General features: G+C 37.7%; 1 protein-coding gene across 1 annotated transcript in view; it reads left to right on the top strand.

Moving 5' to 3' along the window:
* Positions 1-20,534, top strand: part of KIAA0232 (KIAA0232 ortholog) — a 66,914-nt gene that overhangs the window by 20,669 nt on the left and 25,711 nt on the right. Inside the window, exon 3 of the mRNA XM_027686618.1 lies at positions 11,360-11,497. Within this exon, the coding sequence (XP_027542419.1) occupies positions 11,360-11,497 (138 nt within the window). The remainder of the gene's footprint in view (positions 1-11,359; positions 11,498-20,534) is intronic.

Raw genomic sequence — 20,534 nt, 5'->3', positions numbered from 1 at the left:
TTTAAAGCCTGCAAGTACAAATATCTTATAGGGAAAATTGAGGAATCTTAAAACACACTGTTGTTCTGTTGCTTATTTTATTATTTATTTTTAAATTTATTTTGATTTTACTTATTGCGTACTGGTTCTTTGTATGATCTGACATTTTAAAATTAGTTTTGGTTTATTTAAGTCATTCAGAAACAAGAAAATTTATACTCTAAAACATGTTTACATCTAAGCAATTTCAATCCAATTTTGATGATGAGTACAATTTTAGGACAAAGGGGAAAAACAAATACTAGTGTTGTTTACAAATAGAAATCAGAGAATAGAGCAGCAGTTAAATACCTAAACGAGAAAAAATTTAGGAGTAAAGTATTTAGAGTTGCTGAGCTCCTTTAACTCAGATTAATTCTCATCATAAATTTGGTTCTTGGCATCTCAGGATTTTTTTTCTCCCATACAATTCCTTTAATTCTTTAGAAAGAATTTCCAGGGAAAGAACTGTTTTCGATAGTGTGCTTATTGCAATGATTTCTCACCAACTTAGAGGACAGCTACAAAGAGGCACTCTCTTCACATGGAGTCACATGGAGAAGACAAGAGACAGTGGGTATAGGTTGCAGTGGGTGCAGTTTCATCTTGATATGAAAATGTTTTTCTTTTTGTTGTTTCTTTTATAGTGAGAACAATCATTCACTGGAACAACCTCCTCAGGAACATGGTAGAGTCCCCATTGCTGGAGGTTTTTGAGCTGCAGTAGGACAGTGTGCTGGATAGTCTTGTGTAGGCTCTTTCCCTTGAAAGGGTAGACCAGAAGATTTTTTGAGGTCCCTTCCAGCCTGGGCTGTTCTGTGATTCTCTGAATCTTTGCTTTTAGAACTCTGTTTTTGTAGGGAGTGAGTAGCCATCCCTTTTTCCTCAAAATACAGCAATGACTTCTATTTTGAGCAGGTTAGAAGGAATGTGTGTTCTCACAATGGAATTACACATATGAGCAATCCATTGCAATTCGCTTTTTTTTGGGGGTGCTAGTGGTGAAGAGGGCAGATTTAGGAAGTCTTATGGATACTGTCATCTTCATTAGAAATGCTGAAAACTCAAGTTAAGATGGTCATTACAATCTTTCTACCTCGGAATGTTGATGACATCGTTAGCACTGTGTTAGTTGCTTCAGGGAGCCTCCTTCAGTGCTTTTTTTGTAGTGTTCTGGTGTCATCAACTGTAGCAGAGAAATGGAACTCTGAAGTCCTGAACTGAGGTTCTGTCAGGTAAGTACAAAAAGATTTAATATAAAAAAATAAGTGAAAAAAACAATTCCCAGCCTTACTAGGCATACCCAGGTGTTTCAGATATCAGTGTTGTGCCATGAGTCACTTCTGTTTACATTTAAAGTAAGAATTTCAAAAGAATATGGGAGTCTTGATTAACTAGGTTTTCAGGGTTATTTTTGAGAATAAGCAGGGTGTTCCTTTCTGGTTTGTTAGTAATATTTAATTTGTGGGTTTTAGTCTTGATTCTGATGCAAACTTCTGTGGCTTCCTCCAGTATTATCTGTCTCTGGACAGTGTGCTAGTTTGATGTGTGGATAGAAGATAAGATTAAGGAAGGGGGGGGAGGTTGTGTTGTGGGTTTTTTTCTTCCCCCCCCCCTTTTTTTTTTGTATGTGTGTGAGTCTGGTTTTTTTTGGAGTTGTGGGGGTTTTTCTTGTTGTTTTTGTTTTGGTTTTTTTGTTGTTTTGGTTTTGGGTTTTGCTTGTGTTTTGTTTGGTTTTATTAGTAGTGTTAATTCCATGCCTAGCCCAATTAGAAATATCTCTGTTGGGTATCATTACATGGATTCAGGCTCAGTATCACAAAATGTTAGATCAGTAAGTCACAAATTTCCAGAGAGTTTTTGCAAGTACAGGAAACATAAATGAAAGTAAAACCCTAATTCACTGCAACCAAATCTTACTGGAAGGTTTGCAATTTCTATTCTGATTCATTGGCTTAAACTGTTCTATTTATTAATATATTGGGAACATTTATAAGCAAGTATGTTTTGCCCAGCTGTGTCTCAAAGGACTAGAGAGCTTTCAAGAAAAGAAACTTGTTAATGGTAAATTGCACTATGGTACCAAGATCTTCAGGTCTGCTATGGTTATACATATGTTATACGTACCTATGAAGAATTACTGTAACATCCTCTAAATACACACACTTTTAATGTTTGTTGGGGTTTTTGTTTTGCTTTGTTTTTAAATACTCAAGGACTGAAGGTAACTTAGTTATCGTTGGCATTTAGAGCACAATTCTTGTTCAAGCCAGACTTGCTACTTTTGGGAATGAGTCTAAAAGCTTACGATGTAAAAGTTCTTAAAGAGTCCTTCATTCTTAGTGTGTACCCTTTTTTCCTTTCTTTTTTTTTCAAATGTCCTTCACTCCTGCTTTTCGTTGGCAGCAAAGATATTGCTGGTGGAAAGGTTTAAGAAGGCAGAAGGAGGAGGCTCTTTGAGATTTTTTTTTTCCCCAGTGTTCACACATGGATTAGAGTATACAAAAACAGTATGAATTGGGTTTACGTATTTCCCTTGATTCTTGTGATACAGTTCATAGAAATAGTTTGGGAGATTTTGTGGCTAGTTAGTTTAGGTTTGTCATATCAGAAGACTAGTAAGGACTTCATAGTTTTGCCCTTTTTTTTACTATAAACAAATATGTGCTTGCTTACAAAATTTCTAGAGAACATGATTCTCAAATTGATTTACACATATATTTGATGTCTACATGGTAGAATTTACTAAAGGAATCTGTTGAGCCGTGTTATATAACATTCATTGTTTAGGTGTGTTAGGTTTTTTTGTTTGTTTTATATGATTTGAGGCCTATCAATGGTGTCTGTCCAAAATGCTTACAAACCACTGGTATTTTGTTCTGAAGTAGATGACCTTTTAGTTGCTTTTGGTCCATTAAGAAAAAACGTCATAAATTGGTATGTATTTACAGGCTGTTTAATGTAAGTAAAGTGCATAATGTTTCTGTTAAGTATATATGCTTTCATCTTTTCATTTTATGACTGAATTTTCTTACTTTGGAATAAAGGAAAAAATCATGAAATTACTGACAAATTTTTATCTTTTGGGGACCCACAGAATTGCTGTTGGCAGAGATCTCAACATTGTGAGACAGCCTTTTGACTTCACACTAGATTGATTTTTAATCAGAATACCTTACTCTTACTTTCCTAGTGGAAGATTTCTGATTATTGTTTAAATGCTAATTAAAAGTATATTTGTAGATGTATATGTTCTCAAACCAGTTTGTGATACAGTAAATATTACATTAAGTTAATATAATCTGTGTGAAGCAGAAGGCATTGCCTTAAAATATATTGTGTGAAACATTATTTCATTGAATTTTATTTGTACAATATTAAAATCAGTGTTCTGGGTTGTATCTTTCATATACTGTTTGTAAGCCTAGCTGATCTTGAATATAACAAATTTGTGGTTTAGACATGTTGACTTGTACCTGTAGACTGTTCTCCCTTTTGAAAGAATAGAGCCTTTATTTAAAAAAAAAAAAACAAACTCAAACCCAAAAGCTAGACACTCTGTGAGATAAAGGCTTAGTTTGTAAGCCTTTGGTCATGCAGCAGGAAGGTCTAAATGCATTTGTTATGCATACTTTCCATATCAAGTGTCTTCTGTTACTTTTGATCTACTTCTTTCAACTCATTTTTGGAAGTTCATTTTTTTTTTCTGACCCTCAAAAGTAAAAATCCTAAAAAAAAAAAAAATTAAAAAGATAGTATTTTCTTAACTCCGAATTAAGTAGCTGTTGTACTGCAAACCGTGTTCTTTTCTGATCGGGATGAGATTTTTGCTTTTGATTTTTCAATTTTTAACAGGGAGGCTTTTATTCTGAAAGACTAGTTATTTGCAGACTGATTCCATTCAGGTAATCTTTTACATGAAGGCATAAAAAGTCTTCAGAATCATAGCTATGCTTCTGCTGACTCTGGTCACAGTTTTTGTTCTTGCTTTTTCATCATTAGTACTTAAATATTTATAGTCCAAAGTGTAGTTTTCTTTCTTATATTAAGAGAATAACAGAGCAGTGGAAGAGAGACCTCAGCCCATGCATGATACATTTTAGGGCTTTACCCTGTGGTTTTATCTCCGTGAATTCTTTTGGCCCATCCCTCTGAGCTGGGATGGGGATATCATTGCCAGCTTTTACTCTGCATTTGGCTGGCATGTGCTGATGACACAGGACACTTTGGTGACCACACTTGTGATACACTTGTAGGTTCCCAGATCCAGTCAAATGTGGGATGTTTGTTCTCCTGTCATCCCATATTAACCCAGTAGAGGGACCTAATGTCTGGATTTAAATGCTAGTAAAAGATATCAGTTTTACACATGTATATTTTTGTGGGAAGAGGGTGTGGGGTTTTGTGTGGATTCTGAAGTGAAAATCGCATCCATCACCTAAAGATAGAGGTGAAATGAGGATTTGTTCCTCTGTACTACACTAACCTTGTTATTGAATGTCAGTCTGGCTGGTATGCCTATGTAAGAAAAAATTGACAGTGCTGCTTCTAGTATAATTACACCTGTTCTTTTATCATCCTGAAGAAATAGCTTTGGGTCATTCAAACACAATTTTTCTTAATGCATTACAATGTGCAGAGCGAGTTCAATTACAGTAGGGAAGTGCTATGTGACTGCTGCACACATGTCAGTAAATTTCAAAGTTCACCAGCAACATGTAGCGGTAAATGTCTTGAATGCAAAGTGTTTTCAGTTTAGTTTGTGTTACTGCTTATTAATACTAAAGCTAAACTACTTTCTAAAAGCTCAGGTAGCTAAAAAGTTTATGGAGGAAAACTTAGCTGTGGTCCTGCCCCCCATCCCTTTCCAGGAAGGGGATACTCTAACTGGGGACCATGTAATTAAAACTCTGAGAAGTAATTTTTTTTGTGTGCAGTATTAATTTTGTGAGAAAAATTGAGTGGATGTGTATTCCTCATCAATTAAGCAGAGGAGAATGACTGAAAGGGCTTTACTGTAAAAGCACGTGCCTCAGAAAACTTACTTATTAATTTTTAGTTGGCATTTGACTTGTTAATTGTGTGATAACTGGTCTGTTCTGTGTTTCTCTGGTGATTGACAGATAGGTCAGAGACAGATTTGGTGTGTCATGGGCTATGCATTTGTGTTCTTTATCCTGTTTTGTGGGTGGGAATTGCTGTGGCAGGGATTGGAGATGAGCAGTGGGCTCTCAGAGGCATTGTATTTGCACGGAATGTACGGGTTTCAGGGTAGTCAGCTTCAGCTTATTTGTTAGTGTGGAAGAGAAGCATTTGTTCTCAAGGACTGCGGTTATCTGAGAAACTTTATTTTCAAGCTCTCTTCTGCATTGGTATTGGTGGGAGTGATCATGTTGAACTGCTCCTTCCTTCTTTATTGTTAACCTATGACTACTAATGTATTCTCACAAAGGCTTACATAGTGCAAAGCAAAGATACAAGCTCAAGTGCCAGGCTGGTGAGTCCTCCCAACAGTCAGGGTTTATTTGAAGCCATCACTGTGCTGATACAATTGTACTGTTTGGGATTCTGGGGTGAGCTGAGAACCTCCTTAGTGTTCTTGGTGTATAGACCATTGTGACAGTTCACTTGCCACGTTTCTCCAAGCATGGATGTATGCTGCCTGTATGCTCTGAAATGAGATGATTACAGTGATCTGTGATGCGTGCCACGCAACTTTAGTTCTAAATCCAAGAGAGCAGCCATAAACATGTCCCTTTCAGACACCTTGACTCTGTAGTGGCAGTTTCTCTTGAGTTTTTGTCTTTTCTGCTATGTAGGTCAGACCTGTAAGTAAAATGATGTCTTTATAGCTGTAGCTATAGCCTTGCTAAATTTGCTTTTTTTCTGCTTTAATGGGAAAAGTCTAAAGGCAGCCTGCTCAACAAACATAAGATTTCAACAGATGCAGCATTTGCATGTTCTCTCATTCCTGTGAGTGGGTGTGACAAATTTCTTCTGCTTAGTTTTAACCTAGAGTTACTTCTAATTAGTGAATATCACATAGACTGCCCTTTCAAGTTGGTAGGATTATAAGCAAGAGTTTTTAATTGACGGAAACTCGGATTACGGGATTTTATACTTAGGTTGATTAATTTTGATAGGTGGAGTTCTTCCCTGCCTGCCATCAGTCCCAAATACCATGATGACCTTGAGGTTGCGGTAGTTCATGATGTGATCTGATACAGTATCAGCTGTTCTGTTACAGTCCAGCTGCAAAGGATGGTAAAGTTCCAGTTGCAGCTACTGGGAAAGAGGTGGTTGTACTGGCTAGACATCATGGCTAGGCTTCGCAAACAAAGATTTGGGAAGGGCTCTACCCACATTTGTTACAAGCGCATTGGTGGCTAAAAAGGCCAGTATGAGACAGGCACGTCCAGTTGCAGAAGGCACAGCAGAAAGACTCCTTAGGTGGTATATTCTGCAAGACACGATTCTTTCTGTGTTGTCTTTTCTCCTCAAGGGTGATCCTGCGTGCTTTCTCAAAAGCATCAGCAGCATTATAGATAGTGTGTCTCCAGGCCTCCCGATTGGAGGCCAGAGTAGACAGTTCCCTGGCTTTTCACTAAAAGTCTAAGATGAATTCTTTCCCTGGTAATACCTAGATTTGGAGTAATTATCTAACATTAAAGAATGTTTCCCAGTCCTCTCTATTCTGTGGTAGCATGGTTTTTGTCATGGAGAAAACTTGTGCTGCTTTCTGAAGAACCTGCTAATTGTCTGCAGAACCTCTTGTTGCATTTTTTGGGGGGAATATGAGCTGAGTTTGAGTCACTGTTTCTTGTGTTTTCTTCTGACCTATCTTGCCCATGTGTTCTCTTTATCTTTGTCTCAGTCTGAGGCAGCCTGTAAGGAATGTTTAAGCTGATCCTGGCTCATCAGACCTTTCGCAATAATTATAGTGAATTTCCTTATAAAAAGGTGTCCATCCCTGTGGCTTTAAGCAATGTATGAGAGTTCTTCCTGAATCTCAGTTTAGCAGAAGCATTTTTTCAGGGGAGATCACTGAATGTATTTATGTGTTCTGCTTGTTGAATAATCCTAAAGTTGAAATATTCTTGTGATCTGTTGTGGTTTTCCCCAGATTCTGAATTGTGACATCCTAGGGGCAGTGAGGACTTATTCCATTTTGGATGTACTTTATCATGGAACCATTGATTGGTTTGGTTTGGAAGGGACCTTAAAGATCATCTAGTTCCAACCCCCTTGCCATGGGTGGGGACACCTTCCACTAGACCAGGTTGCTCAGAGCCCCATCCAACCTGACCTTGAACACTGACAGGGATGGGGCATCCACAACTTTTCTGTGCAACCTTTTCCACTACGTGCCCTTGTCAAAAGTCCCTTTCCAGCTCTCCTACAGGCCCTTTAGGTACTGGATAGTGCTGTAAGGTCTCTCCAGAGTCTTCTCCAGGCTGAACAACCCCAACTCTATCAGCCTGTCTTCATAGGAGAGGTGCTCCAGCCCTCCTCTGGCCCTCCTGTGGAGTCACTTCTGTGGGTCCATGTCCTTCTCGTGTTGGGGGCCTCACAGCTGGACACAGCACTCCAGATGGAGTCTCATGAGAGTGGAGCAAGGGGCAGAATCACCTCCCTGGACCTGCTGGCCACACGACTTTTGATGCAGCCCAGGACACAGCTGGCCTTCTGTGCTGTGAGAGCACATTGCTGGCTCATGCTGAGCTTCTCGTCAAGCAACGTCTCTGAGTCCTTCTTCTTGGGGCTGCTCCAAATCTGTTCTCTGCGCAGCCTGTGTTGTGTTTGGAATTGCCCCAACCCAGGTACAGCACCTTGCAATTGGCTTTGTTGACCTTCCTGAGGTTTGCACAGGCTCATCTCCCAGGCCTGTTAAGGTCCCTCTGGATGGCATCCCTTCTCTCCAGCATGCTGACCACACCACACAGCTTGGTGTTCTTGGCAGACTTGCTGAGGGAATATTCAATGCCACTGTCCATGTCACCAACGAAGATGTTAAACAGCACTAGCACCAATACAGACCCAGGGCAATGGCATCTGTCACTGTTCTCCCCTTGGACATCAAGCCATTGACTGGAGCTCTTTGAGTGTGACCATCCAGCCAGTTCCTTATCCACTGAGTGGTCCTTCTGTCAAATCCATGTCTTTCCAGTTTAGAGACAAGGATGTCGTGTGGAAAAGTGTCACAAGCGTTGCACAAGTCCAGGTAGATGATGCCATTTGTTCTTCCCTTACCCATCAATGTTTTTACCCTGTTGTAGAAGGCCACTAAACTTGTCAGGCATGATCTGCTCTTAGTGCAGCCATTTTGGCTGTCACCAGTCACCTCCTTATTTCCCAGGTGCCTTAATACAGTTTCCAGGAGGATCTGCTCCATGATCTTGCCAGACACAGGGGGAGACTGACTGGCCTGTAGTTCACAGAGTCTTGCTTTTCTTCTTTTTTAAAAATAGGGGTTATGTTTTCCTTTCTAATGTTGCCATTTATGTGAACTATGGGCTGATTTGCCATTTATGTAGAGTATGAGCTTCATAATGATTTTATGTCAGTCTTATTGCAAGATAGCACATTTTTTCCTACAGAAGGTAGATATTTCTTATTACAGCAAATGAAAGAAGAATCACTACCAAACTTGCTTTTCTTTTGCTTCTCCAGTTTCTTGGCAGTGTAGAGGGAAGTGGTGGAATTGCTGCTTTTGCATAGTTGAATAGGATAAACAATTTCAAAATCTCTTTCTAAAATTAGTGCCTGTGTCTTAATTTGTGGTTGAATTAAACACTCAAAAACTTGTTTTTTTTCAGTATCCAGGTGGCATTGGCTTTTAGTTGATATTTATTTAATTGGGTGGTCGTCCCCTAAAAATTATGGTAGTGGTTGTCTGGTTTCAATATTAGAATTTTGTAAGCCAAATTTTAGTTTTTCTTTTGTGTGTATGCACACTCGTTAAATCTGTACGTTTGGAGTAGCATTGCTTTTGTGAAATGTTAAGTAACCACTGAACAGAATTGCAAAAATTCAAAGTTATGGTGGAGCTCTTGCATTAAAATGAGCATTATCTTATGGTCTCTAGTTCTGTTAGGAAACAAGGCAAATGAAGGTATCTAATAGGTGAAGAGGGCAGAATTCTGTAGTGATTCTTTCCGCGTGGAGGAACTGGTTTACTTGCTTTCCTGCATACAGAATGTTTTGTTGAACTGCTTTCTTGCCTGTTTGTCATGGACTTAATACTTTCCAGTCTTAGGGGTAAACCTACTGATGAGCTCCTGACCACTGGAGACAAAGAGATGGGAAAAAAAGAAGGGAGAAAAGTCAAGAGGCTAATTTCAACCACTTGAAACTACTGGATTGTCAGTCTTTTATTTTTTTTTTTCCTTTGGTCAATTTAGTCATCATGAAAGCAGAGTTTCACTCTGTGTCTCAGTTCTACAAACTCACTCTCTAGGGTGTATGACATAAATTTCTGTAAGCATGAAAGTTCTTGCTGCTCTGCTGACAGACAGCTGGTAAAGCTGCTCTGCAGAGGGGAGCTGTAATGTACCAGTACAAAGGAAAGCTTTGTTGGCATAGGGAAAACAAAGTACTTTAATATATAGCATTTTGAGAATGTTTTCCTGCTGTAGATGTTGTCTTAATGAACTTTCCGCTTAAAACCGGAATAAATTGCTTGCACACATTTGCTGGTTTCCCTGGATTTTCATTTTCAGTAGCGTATTCCAAATGGGTCCATTTGGATAAGCAGGACAGGCTTTGGGAGCTGGTGGGGGATAGGTGGTTCTCATCAGTTTGTTTGCTTTCACATGCATATTGGGAAGAGTTAGAGTGCTCTATAGCCTCATGGTCTGTAAAGAAATACATAAATTACAATTTTGGAAAAGACTTATATAAACTTATTTTTTAAAAGTGAAGTGTAGATGTGCAGAGAGTCTCTTGAACCTACTTTCTGATAATTTTTTTTCTTATTTTTTCTATCATTCCTTTTTGTTAGTCCTTCTAATAACAGAACAGTAGCCTGTTCAAATTTCTTGTTTTAAATGAATCACTGGCACCTTGCACAAGTATAAGGAAAACCAGAGTGACTGTTGGCTTTTTGTTCTTTCAGTACCAAGTGCAATTCTCCAGTTTTGGTGCTCAAATAAGACTTTAAGAAGTAAATTCAACAAATTGCTCTACTCCTTCATGGAGGACTCTGTCACGTGAAGTCACAAACGAGAGCCTTTCAATGGCTGATTCTGGAGATGATTGGTCTCTCTCTGCCCCCTTTTTTCCCATCTTTTTCCTTGATGGCACAGAGACAATCAGTTTCAACTTGTTTTTTCAATTAGTTTCACTGACAACGTGTTTTCACTTTGTTTTGAAACCATGGGGAATTGGAAGTTCTTTTAAAGGAGAGTGGGCCTTTGCCTGGATTTCTTTAGAAGCAGTAGCAGGTATGTTGAAAGGGTTGAAACAGGTAGGCTGAAAAGCATGAGGTGTTTGTGGGTCTCTCTGAAGAAGATGATTTAGATCAGCATCCATTATAAGATGTTAAAGACTATTTTCCTGGGAGCCAAAACATTTCCTTCATGGTATGAATGTGGGAAATCATGTGTATATATATGTGAACAGGCAGTGAAGAATAAGCAAGTCTGATAATAAATTTTGTAAATTCCAAGAAGCCATATAAAATGGATGCTACATATCTTCAAATGATTGCATGTAATACAATAGCATTCGGCTTTGATTTTATTGTTCTTCATTGTTCTTACATGTATGAGAAGCCAACCCCACCCATTCACCCCCACCTCCCAGTACCTGAATTTTCTTCTGAAATTAGTTCAGGGTTATTTTACGATAGGCACTGCTTTTTCTGGCCATAATGATGCTCTTTGTGAGACTGAGTTGAAGGTTTTGGGATCTAACATTGCATTTTCTTTTGGCTTGTTTAGCTTTCTCTTAAGTTTTATCCTAACTCTGAACTACTTGCTTTTCATCCTTATTATTTCAGAGATCAGGGAAACTCTCTAATATATTTTGTGTAAATTACAGTAATACATTCAACCATAAATGGGCCATAAAGTTACCTTTATGAGTATGCTTTGCAATTGGAAAATATTGCAGTGAAGTGTGAGTAACCTCCATGTCCCATGAAAAGTATATGTGCTTTTCTGAATAGTAAGGGCAAGTTTTATGTAATCAAACTAATCTTTAACTGGGCAAAAAGTAGTTTTTAGCAGATAGAAAAGGGTTGGTTTTATTTTGAACAGTATGTTACTTGTAGTCCTGGTCTGCTGTAGTACTGAGATATTAATGTATTTCAAATAATGTAATTTCTTTATTTTGATTTTAGGAGAATGACATCTTCCTGGGCTGGGAAAAGGGAGCTTACAAGAAATGGGGAAAGAGTAAGAAGAAGTGCTCTGATCTAACACTAGAGGAAATGAAAAAACAGGCTGCTGTCCAGTGTCTTCGCTCTGCTTCTGATGAAGTAAGTTTGGACTATTAATAGATTCTTAAGGTTTTATGTCCTTCTTTGTGTTAGATATATTTAGCTCGTGATGCTTGTCTTCTAATCTGTGCCTTCTTAAAATGCAAGTTCACCAAAAGTTCTCCAAGAATTTTTTATTTTTCTTTAGGAAATTATGAAATCTGTGTATGGCAGCATGATTTCACAAAAGATTCTGTACTGTGTAGTGCCATGCTTTCCTTCCTGTAAGCCCTTGTCTGTTCTTATCAGGGACAGTTGCAATGCACCAGTTTGTGTTGAAATTACAACAAAACTTTGCATAAAGGTAATTCCCAAGATTCTAAATTGACTTTGTGTCGTGTTTGAATAGAAAGGACTGGAATATTTGGGCAGAAAGCCATCTTGCTTTGTGCATGCTGCATGTGTTATCCAGAATTGCTAAATAAAACACCACGTATGGTAGCAAGTGTTCACTTCCCAGATTACAGGAGTGAGTGGAAGTGGAATTGAAGTGCACTGACTGGAGAAGGTGAGGAGAGGTGAAGGCAACAGGTTGGAGGAAGGTAGCAGAGGCAGCAGATACCTTGTAGCTCAACGCAAAAGTGGACAAAGGACTGTTGAAGGAAACGTTTAAAAAGAAAAAATATGTAGCACAGGTCAAAAAAAGCTCCCCAGGGAGATTTTTGAGACAATAAAAGTGAGAAAGTCTGTCTTTTAGTTTACAGAACTACAAATACTCTGATCTCTTCCTACTGTAGGAAGAAACTGCCCCACCCATGTAGCCTGGTTGCTTTATTGCTCCATACACCTTCCTAGTCATAGTTGGTGCTTGCACAAGCATTTGGGTGGTTATGTGGAGAACTGGATTGGGAAAGTAAATCAGTTTCCTGAGATTAACCTGGTTGGGGTGGAGGAAATATTAACCCAGAGACGTTTCCTGGTCAAATTTGTGGCACAGACACTTGTGCCACAAGGCTGTGGAAGGTATGTGGCCAAGAACAATCAAGAAGGTGGGGATGATTTGGTTACTCCCACCACCTGTCAGCAACATTGGTATCATGTACTGGCTTACTGTTTGTGAAGCTACTTGAGTATTTGTTCAGTTACTAAATTCCTGATTGACTAATTGGGAGATTTCTGAACTCCCATTTTCCCATTACTTATTATGCTAACAAAGTGATGCAAGTATGATTTTGTTGGTAATTTGCTCTACTCTCATTGTTACAGAATACTGAGGTAAGCACTCTGACTACTGTAAAAGTTAATTTAAATATGAAGCAAAGATGAAGAAATAATTGCAAGAAGTAATGTCTTTCTTGAGGATATGACTGTCTTTATGTACTTATTTTATGAACAACAAAAAGTAGCTTGCATACATAGACCACAGGAATACTGATGATTGATATTTAGCTTTAGAAAGTACTATGCATCTCCCCGTAGCTGAAAATCAAGCAGCATCACTTAGAGTTAAATTTATATTGTCTAGAGAAATCTAGTTGTAGAGAAAAAGGAAGAAGGTTAATTTATCAATAACCTAAAACAGAAGAAAAAGGGAAGAAACCATTCAACTAGACTTTTGAAAGAATAAAAGGATATGTGATCTGAAAGGTTGAACAAGTAACTTCCACCTTTGACTCTTGTCCCCTTGTCAGATTTATAGTGTTCAACATTAACCTATAATCTGCAACCTGTAGACTTGTGTTATTTCAGAGCTATTTTGACTTCTGTTGCATGCTCAGACAATTAAGCTTGCACACTTGTTGTCATTAATGAAGTTGTAGGTCATAATTTTTTAATGTATTTTCAAACAGAATTGAACCTTTTAAAAAAATTGTTACTTAAAGCTGTTCTGTAGGTAGTTTAACACAAGCATTTAATGAGAGAAATACAGACTGCTTTTATTTTTTCGTCTAGAGCTGGGGGGATACTAGTTGCTTTGATACTAGTGATACTTTAAAGTACCTTGTAAGTTATCTTTTCTGCTTTTACAAACACATTTCTCATGTTGTCATGTTTTTGTATTTAAGTTTGTGTGCTTTTCTGCTGGGAATAATCAGTAGATTTTGGATTGTGAAGCATAATGTTGAAATACTATTTTTGCTGAGGCATTCAAGCTGCTCCACACAATGTTCCTGATTTCGTCTCTGCAAAAAGATAAAAACACTGTGAATTGTAGTTGAAATTGTTAATTAGTGGTGTGTGAGGAGTGTATATAAATTATAAATTGTTGAGATACAAATAGATACTTTTTTCCCAGTGCCACTTGAATATTTTTAAATAGTTTTCTGAATCATCTAAAAATGTTTACCTCTAGAGATTTTTTTTTTGTTGTCAAATTAGGTAGATGTTTTCATTAGGATATTCTCTTTTTGTAAGTGATCTAATAATAGTCCACATGGGCAGTTCTGAAGCTTGCTTATAGCTTTGCTGTCCTTCTGTGATCCTTCTTTCAAAGTGGTTGGATATGGAAATACCAATATGCTCACATGTCTATGGAGCGCTTGCTCCTCCAGTCTAACCTCTTCTTGTGACCTTAGCATTGGAGCAAAGCAGGCAAGGTTGGGGTAGCCCCATTACTGGAAGTAATTGAAAAAGGTCTTAATGTATTTCAACCTGAATGTATTTAAATGAAATTTTATTTAAGTGAAATTATTACAGTGTTTATCCTGCATATGTCTGTAGACAGAGTATATATTCACAAACAAACAGAAAAACCAAAATAGGAAAACAATTCAATGAAAACTTTAGGATTTTGCAGCCTGATGGTTTAGAGGGAAAAGTGCACAGAGAATGAAAAGGTGATGAGGGTTAATAATAACTTTTCTGACTCTCATAGGAAAGTACAGGGATCTGGGTAATGTAATTTTGATTTTTGCATTTAATTATTTAAACCAGTAATGTGTTGAGAAATTGCAGACAGTCTGCCTCCCTCTTCCTACCAGTAATCGAAGGCCTTAAAATTGGATGATCGCTTCAGAAAGATGCTTGATGGGGAGAGGAAGTCATAAAATGGATTCGGTGAAGATTGGCTTGATAGCAGTAAGCACTGCTTTGTCAGACTTTCGTTTAATGGTTGAAGCAAATATTTTGAAATCTTGCCTTGTGCATTTTCATTTACATACTATTCACTCTTAGGGTGTACTTTATTTGGTTGCTTAGTTTTGCTTGAATTCAGTTTTTTCTCTCATTAAAAAGAGTAATGCTGTAAAACACTAGTCTGAGACAGAAATCCAAGGTTCTAGTTATAATTTTATGCTGCGGAAAAGAAACATTTGACTTCAAGAAGACTGCAGTTTGGTGTTTATTTCTAAAACATTAAGTTACGAGTATAACAAGTCAGAGAAGCTGCTCTGCCTCACTGTGTCTTGCAGTGGCAAAGCGCGTTGTGGACTAAGTGCTTTTGTGAGAGGAGGCCTGACTTTGACAGATACTACTTGGCATATGTAAGAATGCAAGTTGTTCATGTGTGTATGTTCTGAGGGCAGTATTTTTTGTGTGACAAGCATTTTGGTGTCTCAAATTGTCTATATTCGTGTGAATGAATCCTTGGCTGCAGATGCTCTTGGTGCAGTCAGCAGCAGGAGAAATGTAAGTACATTGTAACTTGCCAGAAAATGAAGACAGAATGATGGTGAGAACAACTTCTAAGACAAGTACTTTAACGTAGCAATCAATTGCTATTCTTACTGCAGTTCTAAAGTTTATTTTTTCCAAAACACTTGAGTAGAATATAAATAGCAGTTAAAATACATGATGAAGAATTGCTCAAATTTTGTAAAGCTTATTAATATTGACCTTGAGTAGAGATTTTATCTTAATTTTTATCCTGCTGAAGTGTAGAAGAAATTTTCAAATGTTGGTTTGCAATTAACTGGCAAAAGAGGGATATCCATTCTAATGAAATGTTGGTTAAAAAAAAATAATGTGTAGGAGTGGGGAATATTTATATGAAAGTCCTTGAGGAAAGTAAGAAATTTTATCCTGAAATTACTGCCTCAAATTTTAAGTAAAACCAGTTGATCTGTCAATTATAAATAACTTTTTTGGCTAGTTTTGTTGCTGTTGTTTTTTTTAATTCCGGTTTGGTACACCTAAAACTGAGTTCCATTTGTTTCATGTTTGAAATGTTGGGATTTTTTTAAGCCTCCTAATTCTGAAAGTTTTAATTATTTTGGATTTGAATAATGAAACTTGTCAGTAGCAAGGCAGAAAGCAGTGTCTTTGAGACTCATACCTTTAGGAAAAAAATTTAGAAATTCACCTGCAAGGTGGATACTGTGAGCAAGATTGGAATTAGAGGTTACTTGTTGAGTCTATATATAAGGCTTTTCAGTAGGTATATTTCCTAGTAATAATAGTGAAATTATTTATGTGCCTGTCCATTGGTCATAAATCCAAAAGCTTAATTAGCTTTCAGCTGACTAGTTTTCTGCTGAAATTTGCATTGCTCAGTAGACAGAGCAGGTCTTCAGCTGTGCTGTTGCAGTTCTTCAAGGGTATAGTTAATTCACTGAACACTTCCAGTGTCACATGTGAAGCTGCACCCCAAGTTAGTTTAGTGCCAGAGTTTCAGTTAAAGCAGCTGCCGTGTCCCTTGCTGAAATGTTTGAGGACAGTTTAAGGATGAGCAAAGGAAACAACTTCCTGTGAATCTTACTTTCTGCGCAGATGAAACCAGAGCTTCTTTGAGTGTAGGTGACCACTTCACCTAAGCTGTTCTGCAGCACATCGTGAGACATTCCTGGTGTCTAATGCTGCTGTTCTCCCAGGGCATGTTGGAATGGGCGTCAGGCAATGTGGTCCATTTCTGGACTATCCAAGCACTCCAAATCTGCTAACTGCCACATGAAACCATGTACATGTCAAAGTAAGAGTTAGTCTTGATTGATGTATATTAATGGATATCTATCTAATGAAAATAATGAATTTTGAAAAAGAACTGCTCTGATATATTTGACAAGAACACACAGTGCCTTCTATCCCACTGTTCTAAGAAATTACTGCTTGGGGGTAACATGGAAACATAATTGGCGAAACTTCATAACAGTGATTTCTTTTAAATGTCGTCAGGTGTGGGCATGCTAACAGCAATGGAGCATTGGCTTTGCTTGCTTTGAATTATGAAGGGGGAATGTAACTTCTGATACCTGTATATCTATGTACTCATATGGGACCACATAGAGGAACAAATGTGGCTCTACTGAACAGTTTTCTTAAAAATTTTGCCTGGAAATCTTATTCTCAAATGTGCCTTGCTTTCAGCACAAACTTGAGATGTGTCTAAAATAAGATTTTGTTGAAATTTTCTTAGCATTTGTCATCTTTCTTACACAAAGTGCAGAACTGTAAAACTTTCATAGAATCCTAGAATCATAGAATGGTTTGGGTTGGAGGGGACCTTAAAGATGATCTCATTCCAACCCCCCTGCCATGGGTAGAGTCACCTTTCAGTAGACCAGGTTGCTCAGAGCCCCATCCAGCCTGACCTTGAACACTTCCAGGGCTGGGGCATCCATGCAGTTTACTACAGTTCTTCACGTAAACTTTATTTGAAAAAATAATCTCCTAATGAATCAATTGGTTATGATTCCACATCTGAGTGTGTCTTTTATTGGGTTACTCTGGCTAACTGTTGTGGTCTCCAAAGATTATGGTATCTGTGTGCCAGGTAGACCAAGGCACCGTTGCATAATCTGCCTTGCACTTTGCAACAGTGATGTGCAAGAACTGCGGAAAAAGGACTTATGGAGTCTGTAGCACAGGGACTCTGTTCCTTTTCTTTTTATGTAGGATGCCACATTAATTAGGTGATTTAGAATTACTTTTAATCACTGTTATTCCCTGCTTCTCTGAGGTAAGCCAGTATTAATTAGGTAATACACAGGGCCACTACACTGGGGTACCAGGGAATAGGATAGTAAACATTAAATGGTTTCTTAGGTGATTGAATTTACACATCTTCGTATAACTAGAAGTGACGTGAGCAAGAGTGTTAATGTAAAGATACAGGACAGACAAGAACAAAGCAAGTTGTGTAAAAGCCACAAATCAGAAAGGTGAAGTGCATGTTGAGAAGTTTGAATTTAGTAAAGCAAAAAAATGAAGTTGAGGTTCAGAAACAGCCATAGTGCTTCTTTGAAGCAGCTATCCTGACCAGCTCAGTAGTAAGCATTTGTATGTGTCTGAGGATGATTGTTCAGTCCTTTTCCAGGAAATGCCAAAACGCTTCACAAAACTAGTGAATATCATATTCCTTTTGGGTTTTATCCAGTTGGGCTTCTGGAAAGGGATGTACTAGCTGTTTCTAGAAAGGGATTTTAAAAATAACTTCAGATACCATATAGGAAATTGAAGTGAATTTGTCTTGCCAAAGTAACACAGAATAAATTAATTACAATAAATCAATTCCTTTTTCCTTATAACTTTGGCATTTTAACAGATATTCCTAGTACCACATATGATTTGTCATGTTACTGAAGCTGCTCTGCCAACTGTAATAGTAACTTTATTGGAAGTTGACAAATGTTTTAATTATTCCAATTTTTGTATGTGTTTTCTTGATATAGAAAAGGTATCTATAGAACTGGAGAAGTTCTTTGTGAGAGCTTAGTCTACACAAAAGCTGCTTCATAATATTACTTAAGTATTTCCCATAGTATAGATGACTGTCTTGGAGGCTGAAAGTGTGTGTTCAATATGATTGAAAGTTATTTCACTTTGTATGTACTCCCAGTGATAATGGGAGCAAACCAGGGCAAGGCAGTTCTCCCCTCACAGAAGCTTCTCTGTTATGTCTGGGACAGAAAGTTGGCAACTGCACTTCCTGGAGGAAGGAGGCAGCACAGTCCTTCAGGCACACAGGTGTGGCTGTGAAAATGCCAGAGGAGTGTGTTACGGAGCTCTCCTGAATAATGCCTTGTGTTCCATCACAGAGCAGTGTCATTAGATTATAATTTTCCTTAATTTAGAACAATCATTTTCACCAAAAATTTGAATTGGGGTCTATTCTGAATTCTTATATACACATAAGCAAACTTGAATGAATGTGGCAGAGTACCTGCTGAGGAAAGTTGAAGTGTCCTTTCTGCATTTCACTTGGTGCAGAAAAGAGCTCTTGCATAACTGAGGGGAACACACTTTAAAAGTTACTCCTGTTGCATTGATAATACAGATAACAACATTTCAGCATCTGCAAGTTGAAGTACTGTGATTAAGTGAAATCTCACAGCAACACTGCTTAAAAGGATAGTAAGTCCTTTGTGGCTTTGAAGTGAGCATGTTTGTTTATAAGCGATTAATAATAATCGAGAAGAATAGTTTCTAGTGAGGAATTATCATTTCTTGGGGGGATAACTTTTATTTCAATGTAGCCTGCTATGGGAGGGAGCTACCAGAATTAAGTTTTAAATAACAGAAGTCAGATTAGCTGCTCTAGTAACCTACATTTAGGGATAGCATGTTCTGTTAAAGTTAATTTGAGCTGGCAGTTGATCTCTTTTATCTAGAATTAGTAAATAATGTGCTATTTATTATCTCTCTCTTAGAAGGTGTTGTGTGAAGTGATGAATTACAGGTCTGAAAATCTGAGTCTGATTCTAGTTATGTGCCAGATATGTAATTTACCTTTCCTAATGCTGTTTTAATATAAAAGACAGGACTAAGAGAGTTGTAAGCAAGTATTTTTATTTCCTTGTTGGAGAGCTTTGATTTTTGTGATACTGAGTCAGTTTGCTTGGAAATTGATATTTAAAAGTCACACATTTATTGAAGATTACTTCCATCAAGTATTCATGAGCCCTGAAAGAGAAGTTAATAAGTAGAATTTGTTTTTCTGACTGGTTTAATATCTTTGTCGTAATTCATCATGTATTCAAGTGAAAAAATTAATATTTAATTGTGTTCTCACTACTAAAGGATCAAAAAGGTTGTACAAGTAAGTATACACTCTTAAATGTTTCCTTGTGTCACCTCCCTTATGATGATGGAGGAAAATTTCAGCATGCAAACTGGAACCCTATTTTATTCCTTTGAACTCCACTTGGATTGAACACCCCAGGCAGGCTGCTCTTTTGGTGGATTTATTTATTCATTCATTTATTCACGTAGTGGTGATCTTGGGCTGATTTTTTTGTTTAGTCCTTTTTTAGTCTTTCTTGAGCACCTCCTGTGAGAGTACTTGTAATCAGAGGAATTATACTGTGTCAGAATGTTAAAAAATGAAAACCTAGACTTTTATCTAGCTTTCATCATCCCACAAAATATAGAAATAGATGTGTGGCTGCAATGAATCACATTTTGTGCCTTATTCAGTTCACGTGGCTTAACAGCTGATCCATATAGAACAGCTACGTAATCCTGCACTTGGTGACAGGCCACATGCCAAGAAAACTGTCCTGGTACAGTCAGAGAACCATCTCCTCTTAAGAGTCCTATGGCCTGTTAAGTGAATTATTTGAAACTATTAATATATGGACTTCCTTTGATTTCTAATCTGTTTGAACTTGTATTCTGTGAAAGGAGCATCAGTATTCTGCTTTAACTTACCCTGTTTTAGCAAGAGTTTGGATCTCAAGAGGTCCTTTCCAACTTAACAATTCTGTATGTTTGGGAAAGGGAAATGAGGATTTGTTTTGAAAGTGTATGCTAGAAAGCTCTCAAACCCCTAAAAGCAAACGAGTGATTACTTTAATTGTTCAAGAAAGATGAAGTGTAATGCTTTTGCTTTTCAAAAAGCTTAAAGAGAGCAAGGACCTTTGGGGCCTGAAGTGACAAGACATATTTAGTAAATATTGACATTGCACAGTTCAAAGCTTCTGGAGGAAGTTATTAACTTAGACTGGAAGTGAAAAACCAAACCCCACAAAAACCCAAACTCAAACAAAACCCCCCAAACCAAAGCCCTTTGAGTTGTACAATCTGATGGAATTTTTCAGTTTCTGTGTATATATTTAGAGTACATCAGACGTGGAAGTCTCATTCTAAGTAGATGCTATCAGAATTTTGTTTCCCTTTTCTCTGTCTAGAATTTTTGGCTGTTGCATGTATGCAAATCTGCAGG

The sequence above is a fragment of the Neopelma chrysocephalum genome, unplaced genomic scaffold (assembly GCF_003984885.1).
Source record: "Neopelma chrysocephalum unplaced genomic scaffold, ASM398488v2 Primary Assembly neopelma1_71, whole genome shotgun sequence".
NCBI lineage: Eukaryota > Metazoa > Chordata > Aves > Passeriformes > Pipridae > Neopelma > Neopelma chrysocephalum.
Note: the sequence above shows the minus strand (reverse complement) of the source record. Positions and strands in the feature narration are given on the sequence as shown.